Source organism: Hemitrygon akajei, chromosome 8, assembly GCF_048418815.1.
Source record: "Hemitrygon akajei chromosome 8, sHemAka1.3, whole genome shotgun sequence".
Classification (NCBI taxonomy): Eukaryota; Metazoa; Chordata; class Chondrichthyes; order Myliobatiformes; family Dasyatidae; genus Hemitrygon; species Hemitrygon akajei.
This window is the reverse complement of record NC_133131.1, coordinates 100297923-100316118: the sequence shown is the minus strand read 5'-3', so window position 1 is coordinate 100316118 and position 18196 is coordinate 100297923. Positions and strand designations below refer to the sequence as shown.

General features: G+C 38.5%; 2 protein-coding genes across 8 annotated transcripts in view; one reads left to right on the top strand and one right to left on the bottom strand.

Moving 5' to 3' along the window:
• The window catches only part of LOC140732104 (uncharacterized), a 72059-nt gene extending 66883 nt beyond the window's left edge, over positions 1-5176 (top strand). For 3 of the 4 annotated variants that reach the window (XM_073054260.1, XM_073054263.1, XM_073054262.1), the window contains one exon: positions 3698-5176. In XM_073054260.1, coding sequence (XP_072910361.1) covers positions 3698-3765 — 68 coding nt within the window. In that variant the 3' untranslated portion in view covers positions 3766-5176. Of the gene's footprint in view, positions 1-1232; positions 3653-3697 lie in introns of those variants that run through there. The other variant, XM_073054261.1, reaches the window with a different exon arrangement.
• A 666-nt stretch (positions 5177-5842) lies between these two features.
• The window catches only part of LOC140732103 (uncharacterized), a 106434-nt gene continuing 94080 nt past the window's right edge, over positions 5843-18196 (bottom strand). For all 4 annotated transcript variants that reach the window (XM_073054256.1, XM_073054258.1, XM_073054259.1 and 1 more), the window contains exons 24-27: positions 16899-17006; positions 13987-14086; positions 7455-7607; positions 5843-6906 (exon numbers count right to left, since the gene is read on the bottom strand). In XM_073054256.1, coding sequence (XP_072910357.1) covers positions 6839-6906; positions 7455-7607; positions 13987-14086; positions 16899-17006 — 429 coding nt within the window. In that variant the 3' untranslated portion in view covers positions 5843-6838. The remainder of the gene's footprint in view (positions 6907-7454; positions 7608-13986; positions 14087-16898; positions 17007-18196) is intronic.

The following is an 18196-nucleotide window of genomic DNA, read 5'->3' as shown; positions in this document are numbered from 1 at the left end:
TACTGAGTTGGAATATATGGTAGCTTATGTGAGCTATTAGAAGCATGTATTGTTTTATTTCTCTGTACCTAAAAGGAATTTAAGGCTTCAATTCCATTTAACTTGTGTATTAGACTTAGTGTAAACTTTAATTTTTCTAAGCAGTGAAGATCATTTGTTTTACCTATTGGTAACTAACTTCTCAAAAGTTAAAGGTAATATTTTTGGCTACAAATATCTAGATCAATCCAGTAAAAACTACATTTTTCCAGTTAATCTGCTTCCAATCTTGTCAGATTTCAACTCCAATAGAAATTTATGCTAAATTAAATCTATATATCAAATATTTTTTCTGGTTCAGAAGCCTGATGGTTGAGGGGTAATAACTGTACTTGAACCTGGTGGTGTGGGACCTGCTGATGGTAGCAGCGAGAAGAGAGTATGGTCTGATTGTAGAGGTCCTTAATGATGGATGCTGTTTTCCTGTGACAACACTACTAGATGCGTCCAATGGTGGGGAGGGCTTCACCTGAGATGATGATCCTCTACCTTTAGTAGGCTTTTCCATTCAAGGACAAGCTGGCTACTTGTGTCATAAATATTCTGTAGTCTGTAGGTTTTCATGGTACCTGGGGTCAAGGGTTTTGCAGAAGTCCATGTTTCACTATATTCTGGGTCCCATTTTAAAAAAAATGTGAGGGACTTCGTAATTACCAATGACTCCTTACTGTTTTCCTGATACATTCAGGGGAGACTTATTTATTTATTTTTATTTTGCGATACATTAAGAAGCATTAAGAAGAGGGACGCCTCACGTCTTAATAAGCTGGTAAGGAAGGCGGGCTCTGTCGTGGGCAAAGTACTGGAGAGTTTAACATCGGTAGCTGAGCGAAGGGCGCTGAGTAGGCTACGGTCAATTATGGAAAACTCTGACATCCTCTACATAGCACCATCCAGAGACAGAGAAGCAGTTTCAGCGACAGGTTACTATCGATGCAATGCTCCTCAGACAGGATGAAGAGGTCAATACTCCCCAATGCCATTAGGCTTTACAATTCAACCGCCAGAACTTAAGAACTTTTTAAAAGCTATTATTAATGCTTTTTGAGATAGTGATTTAGATGCATATCATATTTTTTACTGAGTTAAGTATTGTATGTAATTAGTTTTGCTACAACAAGTGTATGGGACATTGGAAAAAAAGTTGAATTTCCCCATGGGGATGAATAAAGTATCTATCTATCTATCTACAGTGTGGAATAGGCTCTTCCAACCCTTCAAGTCGCACCACTAGCAACCCGACTTAACCCAAGACTAACCACCAATTTACAATGACCAAGTAATCTACTAACTGGTCTTTGGGCTGTGGGTGGAAACTGGAGCAGCTAGAGGAAACACACACTTTCCAAAGGGAAGATGTACAAACTCTGAGGAAGCTGGGATTGAACTCCAAACTCAGACACACCAAGCTGTAATAGCAGCTATGCTACTGTGGCACCCAGGAGTGTACCTAATTAAGTGAACACAGGAGTGGAAGCCAGTGTGGTCTTCTGCTGGTGTAGCTCATCTACTTCAAGGTTCAACATGTGTGTTCAGAGAAGCTCCTCTGCACACCATTGTTGTAATGTATGGTCAGTTAAATTGCAGCCACCTTCCTGTTGGTTTCAACCAGTCTAGCCATTCTCTGACCTTTCTCATTAACAAGGCCTTTTCACCCACAGAACTGTCACTCACTGGATATTTTTTGTTTTTTGTACCATTCTTTATAAACTCATGGTCAAAGTAGCTTAGATTACATTTCTTCCTCATTCTGATGTTTGGTCTGAACAACAAATGAACCTCTTGACCATGTCTTATGTATTGAATTGTTGTCAAATGATGGACTTATTTGATATGTGTACAGGTGTACCCAATAAAGTGTCCACTGAGTATAGATATAGCCTTGAATAGCCTAATGTACATGAGGAGAACCCAAATTATGGACACCCTTCAGTATATGAACAAGCTATATTATTAAGTCCAAAAGTCCAGCATTCATTTGTACAAATGTCAGAACTAGACGTCGTTCTTTCACATCAGTCTTCTATTTTGATGCCATTCATTGTACTGTTGACCTAAAATCCACTTTAGATTATCTGTAAAAACAGAACTCATTCCTTACTTGACCTGTATATAAAAACCAAAACTAGGTAGCCCACTCCTGATGAAGGGTTTCGGCCTGAAACGTCATCACTACCTCCTCCCATAGATGGCCTGCTGAGTTCTGCCAGCATTTTGTGTTTTTATTTATTTCCAGCATCTGCAGATTCACTCGTGTAGCCCCTATGAATGTTTTTTAAAGTTTATCATCCCATTGGCTTCAAGTATGTGTATATCTTTGTTCCTGTATCCTTAATTTTGTACAATTTCAATTAAAGTACCTCTTTTTTCCCATTTAGAAAAGTACTATTTCATCTTTTGTGCTTTGAATTTCAGTAGCTGTAGTTGTCTGTCACGTTGTTGCATCTTTCTGTTACAGTTGCAGATTTTGAGGGTATGGTTTATTAAGTACAGTAATTAATGTCAGTGACAGTAGTTATTCAATTCCATGGGATGCTGAGGAAAGGGTCTGGAATAAAAATAGTTGTTTCATCGCCACTCCCTGCTTCCTGACCAGGTTCATATTTAAATGATAAACACTTAATCCCATGAGCTTCAAATTTGCCGTGTAGCACATTTGCTTTTTCGTGTACTTAAGGACATACTCATTGTTTGCAGCAATCCTGTTCATTACATTATCAAGGAACTCAAAATATTTGTTAGGCACTATTAGTCTTCAATAAATATGTACTTATCATCTTTTCACCAGTGTCTTTCCAAGTGACAATTCATTTGTTCTTGGATTGTTGCTTTTCAAATATTGCTGATGTTAGATTAGATTCAACTTTATTGTCATTGTGCCGAGTACAGATACCAAGCCAAATGAAATGCAGTTAGCATCTAACCAGAAATGCAAAGAATAGTGTTATTTACAAAATAACTGCCAATAAAAAGTGCTACAGCACACAAATATAAAAGTACTGAGACAGTACAGTCTGGGTGCAATACTGCTTAGTGCTGTGATGTGAGGTTCAACAGGGTCACAGCCTCAGGGAAGAAGCTCTTCCTGTGCCTGCTGGTGCGGGTGCAGAGGTTTCTGTAGTGCCTACCAGATGGGAGGAGAGTGAAAAGTCCATGGTTAGGGTGAGATGCATCCTTAATAATGCTTTTCACCCTGCCCAGGCAGCGTTTATGATAGATGTTTCAATGGTGGGCAATTGAGTGCTGATAATCAGCTGGGCAGTTTTCACCACACACTGGAGTGCTTTGCGGTCCGATACGGGACAATTGCCATACCACACTAAGATGCAGTTGGGGATTATGCTCTCAATGGTACAACAGTAAAAGTCCGTCAGTATCCTGGGACAGAGGTGAGCTTTCTTGATGCTCCGCAGGAAATAAAGGTGCTGTTGCGCCTTTTTGATCAGGATGGAGGAGTTCAGGGACCAGGTGAGATCCTTGGAAATGTGGACACCAAGGAATTTGAAGCTGCAGTTTGAAAAATCTCTTTATTTTTGCAACAGCAAGAATTTAAACTTTGTCATATTCTTGTCTACTAGCATCTCAAATGAATGCATTTAGTTTATTGGTGCAATTGTCCTTTTTCTTAAATTTTTAACTGACTTTTTTTTAAAAATAGGTTTAAAGATCCCTTTCTTGGTTGATGTACTAGTGGAAGCTGGTGTGCTGACACGTCAACGAAGTTAAAACTACTGCAGTTGAAGAATTTTTCATCAAATTCAGTTTTTATAAATAGCTAAAACTAGACAAGCTTGTAAAAATCATATTTTTTGGGTGGGGGTAAAGCTTTTTTTTGCAAATTGTTCAATGTTTTGTTCAGACATGTTTAAAGAGTACAAAATAAGCTTTAAATAATTGAACATACAATGGATTCTAGTTAATTGGGGTAGCTTATTTGGGACAGCTCTCAAACAACAAAAAATAATTAAGAAAAACTGCCATTTGTTCCCCTCATTTATTTAGGACACCATTCCACTTAATTGGGGCAGGAGACTTTCTGAATAAGTTCTAATTAGCGTCAGTCGTGCACACTGATGTAGCTGTAGATGCTGCAGTATGTTTTGAGTGATGGTTTTTAAATAATGTCAGATGCATGTACTTCTGTCAAAGCCCATCAAACTTTGTCACTGATAGTTGGTGAGAAATAAATAGTAAGGCAATTGGAACTTGTTTTGCTTACTGCAGTTTCAAGGATTTATGCTTAAATATGCCAGGAACAGCTGTGAGTGAAAATTACACTATTTCGCTACCTTGGAAATTGCAAAGAATTTGTAGGTATTAAAAGCTATTAAAAATCATTTGGAATAGTACAGTGCAAATGAAGAGTTGGAGGATGCAGTGATCAATAACATTGTGTGAAGGTAGTATGTTATCTGCACTAGGTAGCTCTGCTGATTTTATTCATTTACTGTCAATCAAAAGAACAGCAGTGTACACCCAATGAATTATTCAGTTGATAACCAATACAGTTCCATAATACTGTAGTGGTAGTGTTATAATTTGTTATTCAGTTTGGTTTTTTTAAAAAAATACCTTTTTAGTTATTTTCATGAAATTTTGGCTAACTGAGGAAGCCACTTAATTGGGCCAATATGTACTAGTCCTTGTTCCCCAATTAACCAGGATCCATTGTAATTGTGTTTCAATACTAATAGTTCATATAGTAAAATACCATCCATTGATTAGCAGTGGTTAATTATTTGAAATACAACTTTTGAGTATATAAATGTTATGTTTTGAAATTATTCATTGTCTTCTTGTACACTCAAAAAACCTGAAGGTCAGAACTGATTTACCAAGGGATTGTCACTGTTCTAGACCTTATATTATTGAAATTTAGTGCATTCTTGAGTTAAAGTTCATGTAGATGTTTGTTTAAGATACTTGAAGTCTACAGTGATTATGATCAATTCATGTAAATTTATTCCAAATTTAACACTCTACAGATTAGATTTATTAGAATACAAGGATTCACTGATTATTATGTTTGAGTATGTTTTAAAAATACACTTTGAGAAAAATTAAGTCCTGGTCTTTATTACACCCAGTTATTGAAGTTGATCATTAAACAGCTGAATAAAACATTATTGATTTGCTACTTAAGTTCCTTTTGAATAGGTAATCTACTACTTCTGAAACGAGAGAAAATCTGCAGATGCTGGAAATCTGAGCAACACACCTAAAATTTTCCATAGCTGCTGTCTGGCCTGCTGAGTTCCTCCAGCATTTTGTGTGTGTGTCTACTGTTTCTGATTTATGCAATGATTTCTAAGACTGTTTTACTTATTACATGCAATCTGTTTACTTTCATCTACCAATGGTCAATATTTTCTCCACCCCTGGCCCACCAAAAATAACATGACACACAACTTGCACATTTTGTCCATACGATGTCAGGTTTCTGGATTATGTGAAACAAACTCCAAAGAATAGGTATTTGCACAAAAGAGTACTAATAATGAAAATGCTACCAGCCTATTCCAGTTAATTTAGAACCAAGCAGATGGGGGTCGAACCATTCTTCACCCTCCAATAACTCTTCACAGCTACTCAGATTTATTGGTGAATTACCCCTCTTTGATCCAATATCTCTTCAGTCAGTTTGCTATACAACTTACCGGTACTTATTCTCAATTTCTTAATCTGTCACTCAAGCTTGTTTCCTTTTACCAGATCTAATTTAACCTCATCATGCATGATTCAGGAGTAAAAGTAACACATGCTAAACTTTTTCCTCAAACTGCTCTTATCAAAACAGATGTAATAGGAAAAGCTTGTACAATATTTATTTTACTCAAAGGAAAAAAAATACACCATATCAGAACAAATGAAATTTGTCAATTTTTCTGTGACAATATATATTTAAGGTAGGTGTCAAAAATTAAATGGAGCTTTAATAAAGAGCATAAAAATGATATCATTCTGAAAATGACACTGATTATATTTGTCCTGATTCTGTAAAACTTTAATAGATAACTCAAAAAAAATAGTAAACCTTTTAGCACAAGCAACACTGCTTTGGTCTAGTCCAGATCCTATGAATATTGGCTATACCATATCCAATCATTTTTCCTCATTTTACATAAAGACTTAACTGAATTGTCTTATCTGTGGACTTTTTCAGATTTATTGTTTTTATATTCCTTTATCACCCGTTTTCATTATGCAAGGGAAGGGTTTTTGTAGGTTGATGTTCTGTTTAGATTTTTTGTGTGGGGGACGGGTAGGCTGATGATTCTCTCTGAATAACTACCAGCTTCTCTTTGTTTTGTGGCTATATAGACAAGTTTCAGAGTTGAACCTTTGAGTTTTGCTGCATTGAAATCAAGCAAAAATGATTTCAAAAATACAGCATTCTTGTTCACAAATTCTCCAATTTATCAATTAAAACTCCCAGTAGCAATATCAGCTCACTGCAGATGATGTGGACTATTTAGGGGAGATAGCAGTAAAACTTCATGCTTCCAGGATGTGAAGAGAAACTAGAACATTTCAGCTAACTGAAATTCAGATGGTTGAAGCTTTGTTGCACTTTGAATTGAAAGAAACATCAAAGCTGTCAGCCCACATGATTCACAAAGAAGGTAATTTCTCTAAGTTTTATTTAACTGGCAATTCAACATATTGGAATGCAGCAAACAACCCTTTTATCTTAATCTAGCATTTGAATAAGGTTTAAAAAGATTTTTTAAAAACTTAATCATAAAAGACCAACATTTCCAGGTAATGATCAGCTAAAAGGTCACTGTTGTAGGAGATCTTAATTTGGTCTTTTACCAAGAACACCAGCCTCCATCAATACAGTAACCAAAGTCGAAATCCTGATACCTAGAAATAAAGCAACAAGGTGTCATTACTGATGCTTTATTATGATCATTAGCTACAGAAAACCACATATATTTCTAAACACATCATCCCTACAATTTTACATAGGAAACACCTTGAATATAGATAGTGTGACTCTCAAAAATCAAAAACTGTAAATCTGAAATGAAACCAGACAATGCTGGAAATTCTCAGCAGTTCAGACAGCATGTGTACAAAGAGAAACATAACAGTACAGAACTTCATTGATTTATAATGTTCTCATTCCACAGACTACAGACAAAGGTTATACAATTTAAAATTAATCTTATGCTCCAGTATTACTTTGGATGTTAAATGTTAATCCAAGACTAATCCATATAAGATTGTGAGAGGCATCAGTATGCCTGCATTAATCTTTTCATTCCTCACTTAACACCAAAACATTTATTTCATTACTCTTTGGAAATTTCTGTTGTATATTCCTCCATAAAAATAGGTTGTGAAACACTTCAAAATACATTTAATGGCCCTTTATTTTTAATTCATATACACTTTAAAAGGAAGCTTACCTTCAAAAGCAGGGTTGTTGGCAGCCAATCTTGTGAGAGTATTGGTAATTGTATTCACATCCATTCCACGGATGGAATTTAGCAGTGATGGGGTCAAAAGATGGTTTTGTATTGATGACATTGATGTAGTTGCATTTTGTACTGCAGGGTGACCTGTTATACAAGGTTAATTTGTTAAGGTACAAAGATTTGATCCCTGCTTGTATTCATTTATGATATTTAAATTTTGCAAGAACATGAAATGTGAAAGGAATGTAGCTAGATACTCTCTTACTAGGGATGGTTAATGCCTGCCACTTGTATGCATGAATACTAATATTACTTATCAAATGGAACCTGGTTATTTTCAAAGGACACACGTTCGTAGCAGCCACACTTTTACAAGGCCCACAGCCTCTGCTTAAGGCTGTATGTTCTTTGAAATTGCTTAAGGTTGGCTTCCATAATGGAGGGCAGTTAATGGCCGATTCATTCAGCAATTCAGGTTGAAGATGAAAATGCTTCAACCTCGTCTTCTGCAAATGTGATGGGTTCCAGCTTCACTCAGGATGTGGATTTTTTTTCCTCTTACTGTTAGTTAATTCATCCACCACCATTCATGACAGGCAAGGCATACCTACAGAATGCAGTCCATAGATTACTGGATAGCTCATCTCTACAAACTATTGCCTTCATTGTACAGCATGCACTTACAGTACTCCTTTATGACAGCTTTGTCAGACAACTTGTTTTTAAAGTTCAAAGTACCGTAGATTCCGGACTACAGAGCGCACCTGATTTTAAGCCGCTGGCTCTAATTTTAGAAATAAAATCATTTTTTTAAATGTAAAGGCCGCACCGGATTTTAGGCCGCACCGGATTTTCGGCCGCAGGTGTCCCACGTTGTAATATGAGATATTTACACAGAAAGATATTACACGTGAGGATTTTTTTAACTTTTAATTAAATCCATATGGTAACAAAAACAAATACATATTGCAAATGCTTTTTTTCGAACCGTGCCCGTACGCGGCTACTTTTAAATATACGTTGCGTATACTTCTTTACTGAACAACATTCCAATATCTCCTAACGACTGGTAAAAAATATATATACTGCAGCCTACCAGGAAAAGTTATTGATACCTTTAACTTAAAAGCAGAGTTCGCTCAGATCCAAAGCCGCTCGCGTAATGCGCTCCCCCCTCCTTTCCGTTTCATCGCAAACGGCATTTAAAAGCAGAGTTCGCTCAGATCCAAAGCCGCTCGCGTAATGCGCTCCCCCCTCCTTTCCGTTTCATCGCAAACGGCATTTAAAAGCAGAGTTCGCTCGGATCCAAAGCCGCTCGCGTAATGCGCTCCCCCCTCCTTTCCGTTTCATCGCAAACCGGCATTTTCCCACAAGACACCGCGAAACCGGGTGTGTCGTCATAGCATCCCGCGATGTAGTACAGAAAACAAATATAGTTTAAACTAAGTAGGGTAGGTAGCACAATGCTTCGAGTGTTTTCCATGTTGATGAGGGTGAGTACAAATGACTGATTTACAATAATTTAATTGTGAAAGTGCGCTTGATTTATCGTACAATTTCATTGGACCTCTGTGAACTACTCATCAATTTTATTGGTCTACTGTTACGAGGCAAAATGTTTACGAGGCGGCATGAAAAAAACCTTGCATTAGCCGCTTCGGATTATTGGCCGCAAAGTTCAAAGCTGTTCAAAATGTGGGAAAAAAGTAGCGGCTTAAAATCCGGAATCTACGGTAAATGTTTTTATCAAAGTACGTATCTGTCACCATATCTGTTACCCGAAATTCATTTTCCCATCAGCATACTCAATAAATCTATGGAATAATAACCATAACAGAATCAATGAAAGACCAACCAACTAGGGTGTTCAACCAAAGTGCAGAAGACAACAAACTGCAAATACAGAAGAATAAAAATAAGCAATAAATATCAAGAACATGAGATGATGAGTGAGTTCATTGGTTATGGGAACATTTCAATGATTGGGCAACTGAAGTTATCCCTTTGATTCAAGCACCTGATGGTTGAAGGGTAGTGTTACGTATCCCGTAACTGGATCACTTACCAGCAAAGATAGAGAGGTCCGCTGAAGTCTGATGGTACAATTTTTAAACGTTTTTATTTATAAAGGGGCACAAAAGTAAGGTTAATACAAACATTCAGATAACATACGTCGTCAATACTCAATCTAAAGCGCAGGTATAGTAATAAGAAATAAGCTTTATCGTTGTCTAGGGGTAATATATATATTGTCCGCTGTATATCTAAAAGTCTCTTGCGTTCACTGCAGTTCCACCAGCTGCCGTCTTTTAGGGGGGTCGCGGTGGTGCACTTTTGTTAGAGAGAGAGAGATAGGGCTTGAATGAAACAGTTACCCGGTGGGTTTTTTCCAACCTTTAGGAGTTCGATCAGTCGGACTCTCGTTGGGGGGTGACCGTTCACTCGTGGCCTCTCCTGTAGCTAAAGCCGTTATTTCGTGGTGAGGTCGCCAATCCCAGGCAAGGAAAAGACGCACACGAACCTCCTTACCGGCTGTCGCTATTAAACGCTGTCACAGGATTTCTAGCGTGTCTTCTGGTGCGTCTGGGGGGCTGTCTTTACAACCCCTCTTTTATCTGAGCTCACGGGGTCTCAGATGTCAATCAGGTTGGGATGATGCAATCTCTCTCCATCTCTCCACCCACGTTGCCCCGAGGGTATACACGTAGTACAGTTCCCAATTCACAAAGGTGTCTCCACGAGACAATGACCACAGTCGCCAGCTTTTGCCTTGCCGTGAAATGAGGGACACCGCACGTATCTCTCTCTTCTCTTGGGTCATTGACCCCCCCTTCACTAGGGCTCTTGCGATTCTCACAAAGGAGGGGGCTGGGATCATAACAGTAGTAACTGTTCCTGAACTTGGTAGTCTGAGTTCTCAAGCTCTTGTACTCTCTTCCAGATAGCAGCTGCTTTCCTGCAACAGCATTGCAAGTAGATGTGCTCAGTGGCTGAGAGGGTTTTACCTGTGATGGACTGGGCCATATCCACTACTTTCTTTAAAATTGCATTTACGTGGGCCCAAGACAGGTCCTCTGAAATAACTACACCGAGAATTTAAATTTGCTAACCCTCTCCACCTCTGATCCTCCAATGAGGACTGGTTTATGGACTTCTAGGTTTCTTCTCTGGATTTCTATATTCAGCCTTGAGTAGGACTCTTCCTGACATTGAGTAAGAGGTTGTTATAATACCACTCAGTAAGATTATCAAACTCTGTCCTATATGCTGATTCATCACCATCTTTGATTCAGCCTATGACAGTGTAATCAGCAAACCTGAATATCACATTGGGGCTGTGCTTGTCCACGCAGTCATAAGCATGAGGTGGTGAGTAGAGCAGGGGACTAAGCACAGAGCCTTGTGGTGTACCTCTGTTGATGGAGATCATGGAGATGATGTTGCCAATTCAAACTGATTGGGGTCTGCAAGTGAGTAAATCCAGGAACTAATTGCACAAGGTCTTGGAGCTTATTGGTTAGTTTTGAAAGGACAATAGTACTGAATGCTGAGCTGTAGTTGATTAAAAAAAACATTCTACTGTATGCATCTTTGCTGTCCAGATGTTTCAGGGTTGAGTGAAGAGCCAATGAGATGGCATCTGCTGCTGACCTGTTGCCTTGGTAAGCAAATTGGATTGGACCTATGTTGCTTCTCAAGCAGGAGTTGATAATGTTTCATCACCAACCTTTCAAAACACTTCATCATTGTGGATGTACAGAGGTGCTAAAAAGTTTGTGAACCCTTTAGAATTTTCACTTTCTGCAAAAATATGACCTAAAACTAGATACAGAACCCAATTAAATAAATAACACAAAACATTATACTTGTTCACTTATTGAGAAAAATGATCCAAATATTACATGTATTTGTTGGAAAAAGTATGTGAACCTCATTTAAAGTGGAAATTCGAGTCAATCAATGAGATGACAATCAGGTGTGAGTGTGGGAGGCCCTGCTCTATTTAAAGAACATAAACCTGGGTCTTCACTATCAAAATCTGATCTACACCACATGTTTTTGGAAGTTTGCCAAGTCTTGATCAAAGGGGTTTTCTGAGGACCTCAGAAAAAAAGTTGATTGCTCACCAGGCTGGATAAAGATACAAAAACAATTCTAAAAAGTTTGAGCTCCACCAAACCAGAGTCAGGTTGATGGTGAATGGAGGAAATCTAACACCGTTGTTAAACTCTCCCCAGAAGTAGTCAACCAACAAATATCACTCTGAGCAAGGCCAGTAATATTCCAGGAGGTCACAAAGAACCCCAGGGTAACAACTAAGAAGCTACAGGCCTCTCTTGTGTTGGCTAATGTCAGTGTTGGTGAGTCTACCATCAGGCAAACACTGAACAACAATGGTGTGCATGGCAGGATTGCAAGGAGAAAGCCACTACTCTCTGAGAACATTGCTCCCCATCTAAAGTTTGCTAAAGACCATGTGGATAAGCCAGAAGGATATTGGAAGAATGTTCTGTGGACAGGTGAGTCCAAAATAGAACTTTGTGACTTAATTGAGGAGTGTTATGTTTGGCAAAAAGCAAACACTGCATTCCAGCTCAAGAACTTAATCCCATCTGTGAAATGTGGTGGTGACAGTGTCAAGGCTTGGGCCTGCTTTGCTGCCTCAGGACCAGGCCAACTTATCAGTTTTGATGGAACTATGAATTCTGAACTGTACCAGCAAATTCTACAGGAAAGTGTCAGGGCATCCATCCATGAACTGAAGCTCAAGACACTAAGTGCATCATGCAGCAAGACAATGACCTAAAGTCAGTTTACCAAAGAATGGTTAAAGCAAAAATTTCATGTTTTGGAATGGGCGAATCAAAGCCCTGAGAAACCTATAGAAATGTTGTGGACTGTTGTGAAGCAAGCAGTTCATGCAAGGAAACTCACCAACAACATCCTGGAGTTGAAGCAGCTTTGTAAGGAGGAATGGCCTAAAATTCTCCCAAGCTGATGTGCAGAAATAGAGAAAATTCTAAATGGTTCACAAACTTTCTAGCACCACAGTGAATGCTACTGGGCAACAGTCATTGAGGCTGGTCACCTCACTCTTCTTGGACATGGGTATAACTGAAGCCTACTTGAAGCAGGTGGGTACCACACACTGCCAAAGCGAGAGGTTAAAGATCTCAGTGAACACACCAGTTAGTTGGTTAGCACAGGTCTTTAGTACTTGGTCAGATATTTCATCTGGACCAGATGCTTTTTGTGGATTCACCCTCCTGAAGGCTGCTCACACATCACCTTTTCGGTATGCCCTTTTAGGTATTCTGAAATGGCTACCACATAGAACATTTGAAAATAGTACAGGGCCTTCAGCCCACAATATTGTGTCAACCATCCACAACCTTTTCCTTCGACACTGCACTCAATTTTTCTATTATCCATTAGCCCACATAAGAGCTTCTTAAGTGTCCCTAATGCATCTGCCTCTAACACCACCCTTGGCAGGGCATTCCACCATTCTATGTGGAGTAAAAAAAACCTTAACTCTGACAATACTCCTATACTTCCCTCCAATCACCTTAAAATCATGTCTCCGGTATTAGTCATTTTGCTCTGGGAAAAGTCTCTGGCTAGCTACACAATCTATACCTCATATCACTTGTATACCTCTCATCCTCATTCACTGCAGAGAAAAGCCCCAGCTCGCTCAACCTATCCTCATAAGACATGCTCTCTAATCAGACAGCATCCTGGTAAATCTACTCTGTATCTATCATCTCTAGGACTTCCTCATCCTTTCCTATAATGAGGCGACCAGAACTGAACACCATACCAAGTGTGATCTAACCAGGACCTTACAGAGCAGCAACATTATCTCACGACACATGAATTCAATCTCCCAATTAATGAAGGCCAATATGTCATACACCTTCCTGACAACTTGCACAGCAACTTTGAAGATGTCAATTCCAAGATCCCTCTGTTTTTCCACCCTGTTATGTACCGTGTATTAACTAATCCTGTATTCTGCCTTCAAATTCAACCTTCTAATGAGAATCACTTCACACTTTTCCTGCTTGAACTCCATCTGCCACTTCTCAGCCCTGCTCTGTATCCTGTCAATATACTGTTGTAATCCATGACAACCTTCTACACTGTCCACATCTTCATCAACTTTACACCTCACCTGAAGAACATGCTGGACCATGAGCTTCAGCTGTTGGAGTGAATTCTGCTGCTGATAGCCAATTGCACTGGAACAGGCTTCTTAAAAAGTTTAGTACATTCAATTTAAAGCAAAGGGTAATTTCTACGTAAGCAAAGAATGCATGGAAAGTCTATGACAGAAGATATTAGCATATTTCAGACTACCTTCCAGCATTGCACAAAGTATGACGAACAACACCTTCCTGATCCTCAGTATTCCAGTGTACCTGTTGATAATTTACTTGCTAGATGTAATTAAAGATACTCAGCAAATAATTTGTACTGTTGAGATTAAGTTTTACCATCTATTTGAAACCCAAATTACCTGGAAAATCCCTCAAAATTCCTGCCCTACGAGATTCATATCTGCGACGTTCATCAGCCAAGATGGGATTTTCTGCTTCAATTAATTTCTCTGTAGAACGCTGAACAAATAAAGAAACCCTTGTCATTATGAGATCAGACAAAATGTAAACAGAAATAGATGCAAATGTTAAACCAAGGACCCTTATGAACTATCTAGCAGCCAGAATATTTACATTTTTATACGAACACAATGAAGTGAAAAAAATGCAGATGCTAGATATCTAAAAGAAAAAAAAATGCTGCAGATACTCAGCAGATCAAGCTACTTCTGTGGGAAGAGAAAAAGTTTCAACATTTGAGGTCAGAGGCTATTTGTCTGAATGGAAAAGAAAACAAAAACTTGTAAATCAGCAGGGTGGGCAGATTCTTCCGATAGATTAAAACCAAGCGCATAGCGTCGGGTAAGATAGCACATTTGGATACAGTGGCCACCATGGGGCCAACTGTCTTTTCTAAATGTATTTTTCATGATTGCAAGAACCTGCTGGACATCAAGAACTTAGAAGTACTGCAGGTTTGCAGGTCCACCCCATCAGCAAGTTGCTCATCGGCAGAGTAACTGAAGGAGCTTGACATGGTGCAGACCGTGATGATGCCTGCGACAGGCAAGTGTCAGAATGTGCAAAGGAGTTGTGCAGCCCAATAGCTTGAGAACCTCTTGGCCACTTTTCTTGAGATCACAAGACCTGCTGGACAGTGTTAATGTGGAATGCTGCGTCCGATTCACTGGCAGATGGCGGGGGAGCAGCACGGCCTCAGTCGTAGCGAGGACTAGAGCTCAAGACACAGTGTGCACGCAGGCAGAGATGCTGGAATCTGTGCTGGCCCCCAGTGTTCACTTGGTAGAAGACAAGCTGTACTGTGTTCAACTGCAAACTGTTGCAACATTCATGGACTCAGGGACTTGGACTATATTATTTTTGTGTGACCTCTTCCCTTCACACCCTACAAGGATCCAAAGAAGCAGCAATTCATTTGTTGTTCTTCCAATCTATAGAACCACATTTGATATTCACAATGTGGTCCCCCTCTACATTAAACAAACCAATCACAGATTGGGTGACTGCTTTGCAAGACAATTGCATTGAGCTCCCCAGGGGCAATGCCAAGCTTCATGTTAGCTGTCACTGTCTCATCCCACTCTGACCCATTGGTCTCCCATATTGTCACATAAAGTACCAACATAACCTTGATGAAGAGAACCTAATTTTCCCTCTGGGCATACTGGAGTCTTCAGATAATTTGATTTCTCTGTCTATATTAGTCATCCATCTGTGATATCAGCTCATTTCTTTTCTCTTCCCTTTTTATCTCAAGAACTTGCTAGACTAACCTACCAGGTTTTACCTTCTCTGCATTATACAATTCTCACACTCGAACTATTCCCATTCATTCAGAGAGCAGGAAACTTGTCAGTTTTGCTCGCCATGGTTATACCCGATTAGAGATATCTCCTTCCATGAAGTTTCACCAGCTTTTTAAAACTTTCTTTACAGTTCCAACAGAGCCTGACCCAAAGTGTTGGCTCTGTTGCTCTTCCTACAGATGATGCAGTCTGATCTGGTGAGCATTCACAGCACTTTCCGGTTTTACTTCAGCAGGTCAGGCAGCAGCTATGGACAGAAACTAAAGTTTTAGGTTGATGACCTTCTGTGTTTTGAGGATTTTCTGTTTTTATTACAAATCTTGCTGACTTGGGTAGAAGAGGAGAAAACTAAATAAATTAGGTTTTGCCAAATACGTGCAATTGTATTAGGAAGAAGGTAAATAAAATATTTATTTCCTATAAATAAAATACAATGAGACCAACATTAGCTCAGCAAACAGACAAACTGAACAACTCATTGGGAATGTTTCTTATCCTCTTCTTAGACCTGTGATTGAGGACGTTTCCACTCTGATTTGCAGAGTCCTGAAATGAAGGAGCATTCAGCTGAGTATTTGTGAGACTTCTATCTGCTCCTGATGCTGCTCCTTCACTTTGGGCCTGAGATGTTAAGGAATCAGTGAAAACTGCTTCAAGGACGTTTAAGCACTTTCTTCAACCTGATGCACAGAATATAGAATTGTACAGCATAACAGATACTTTGGCCCATCATATCTGTGCAAACCATGACACCAAATTAAACTAACCCCATCTGCCTGCAACATAATCCACATCATTCTTTTCCTTGCTTGCTCATGTGCCTGTCTAAATGCTTCTTGTCATTTTTGCTTCTACCGGTTCCTCTGGGAGTAACTCCAGGCACCTACCTCCCTTTGTGTAATAATAAAAAAAAGTCTCGTAAACTTTCCCCATCTACGTTGAAGCTGTAACTTCTAGTATTCAATATTCCCACCCTGGGAGAAATAAAATTTACCTTATTTGTGCATCTCATAATTTTATATTCTTCTATAATCTCCTCTCACAACAGAGCTCAGAATGTCTGGTAACAAGTGTGTGAGCAGCATGACCTGTCCCACATTGCCAAATGACAGTATGTACAGCATCAGTGCTAGAGATGTTGGCACAGAAGTAATGTTTGTTAGTTATGTTAGCTAATTCAAGCCATTGCGAAGCAGGACACTGCCTTGTGCTTAAGTGCCTCTAGCTAATGAGTAAGCACCTTATTCAAGAATTATGGGATCATTGTTCCTTTCTCTTCATTGCACTGGACCTGCTCAAAGTCAGCAATCACCTGACGTGTTTAGGCTTTGCTAATTAAAATCTATTAGGCTACTTTATCAAATGAAAAGGCTCGTTTTTGAAAAATGTCCATTTAAGTGGGCATAGGTAATAGGACTGTATTGTGATCCAGCTAACTACCTTTTAAGATAAATGCATGACAAATTGGAAAAGGCTACTGATTACACAGAATTAAGCATACTTACCGTTAACTGCAAAGCCCTTTTACCAAACTGAAGAAGTTGATTGCTAAGCTTGTACATGATCCTCTTGACTTGTCTGGCATCTGTATCATTAATAACTTTAAAATTGGCCTGGAAATTCCAAACCAAAATTAGTATATAATCAAACTACTTTAACGATTACTTTAATACTTCAAACTTACTATGGTGTGTTGACATGACATGCAACAAAAAACAATATTCAACAATTACAAATAAGAATTATATAAAAAAATAAACAGGTTAAATACAAGATATGGAATAAAATGTACATAAATACATTACAAATGGCCTGACATGTCTATGAAATGTACGTCTTTCCTTGAGGAAATTGAGGCCTTTTAACATTAAAAAAAAGCAAAAAAAATCCACATGGACCAAATGTCCACTAAGATGCACAGACAAAGAATATCAGAATGACAATCAGGTTGAAGGTGTACACATCAACCTGCTCTCTCACATACCCCGTTTACTTTAAGGTAGATCAAGTAAAATAATCCAATAAGGCACATGTGTTTTACCCAAAATTAACCTATCGATGAATATATTTCTAAATTTCTCAACTAAACAGCATAATATAAAGCCATCCCAATATAAAATAGTAAATTAATTATGTGCAACAAAGCTCTTTTAATTGAAGAAGTTGCTTACATACTGCAAAACTAATTTTTCGTAAGATGGGTACCCCTTACTCACTTTTCTAATATAATCAAACAAAAAAGATTACTTCAGCTAATACTTGACAAAATGTAATGTTAGATTTCATTTGTCATGTTATGTCATTCATGTAATGTTAGTGTTCTTATATGTCAAATGTAATGTTAGATTTCAGACAGAAAATGCATCCTACAAGTAATTCTCATTAGCAATCATATCCATCTAGCAGGAGTTAGCCAACAGAATAAGTTATTTTATTTGATACAAATATACCCAAACATAATTCTTCATCACAATGATGTCATCCTTTAATGAGTTATCTCACAAGTTAGGGGAGATGTAACTTCAGTCCAATCTACAGCTACAGCTGTATTTAAAGGCTGTTCAGAGGTGTGTGTGTGTGTGTTGTCTGATTGCTGGTAGACTGGCAATTGCTTATTCAAGCACTACCATCACCTCTGTCAGAACAGAAACCTCAAAGGGCAAAAAATCTGATACCCCTCTAGTTTTGGGGGATTTTATAAAAATGCATCATTTTCGATGACCAATTGGAAAATAAAACTCCTTGTCATCTTTAGATAATACGTTTAGATTTTAAGTAATGTTTTTAAAGGAAATTAGAAGAA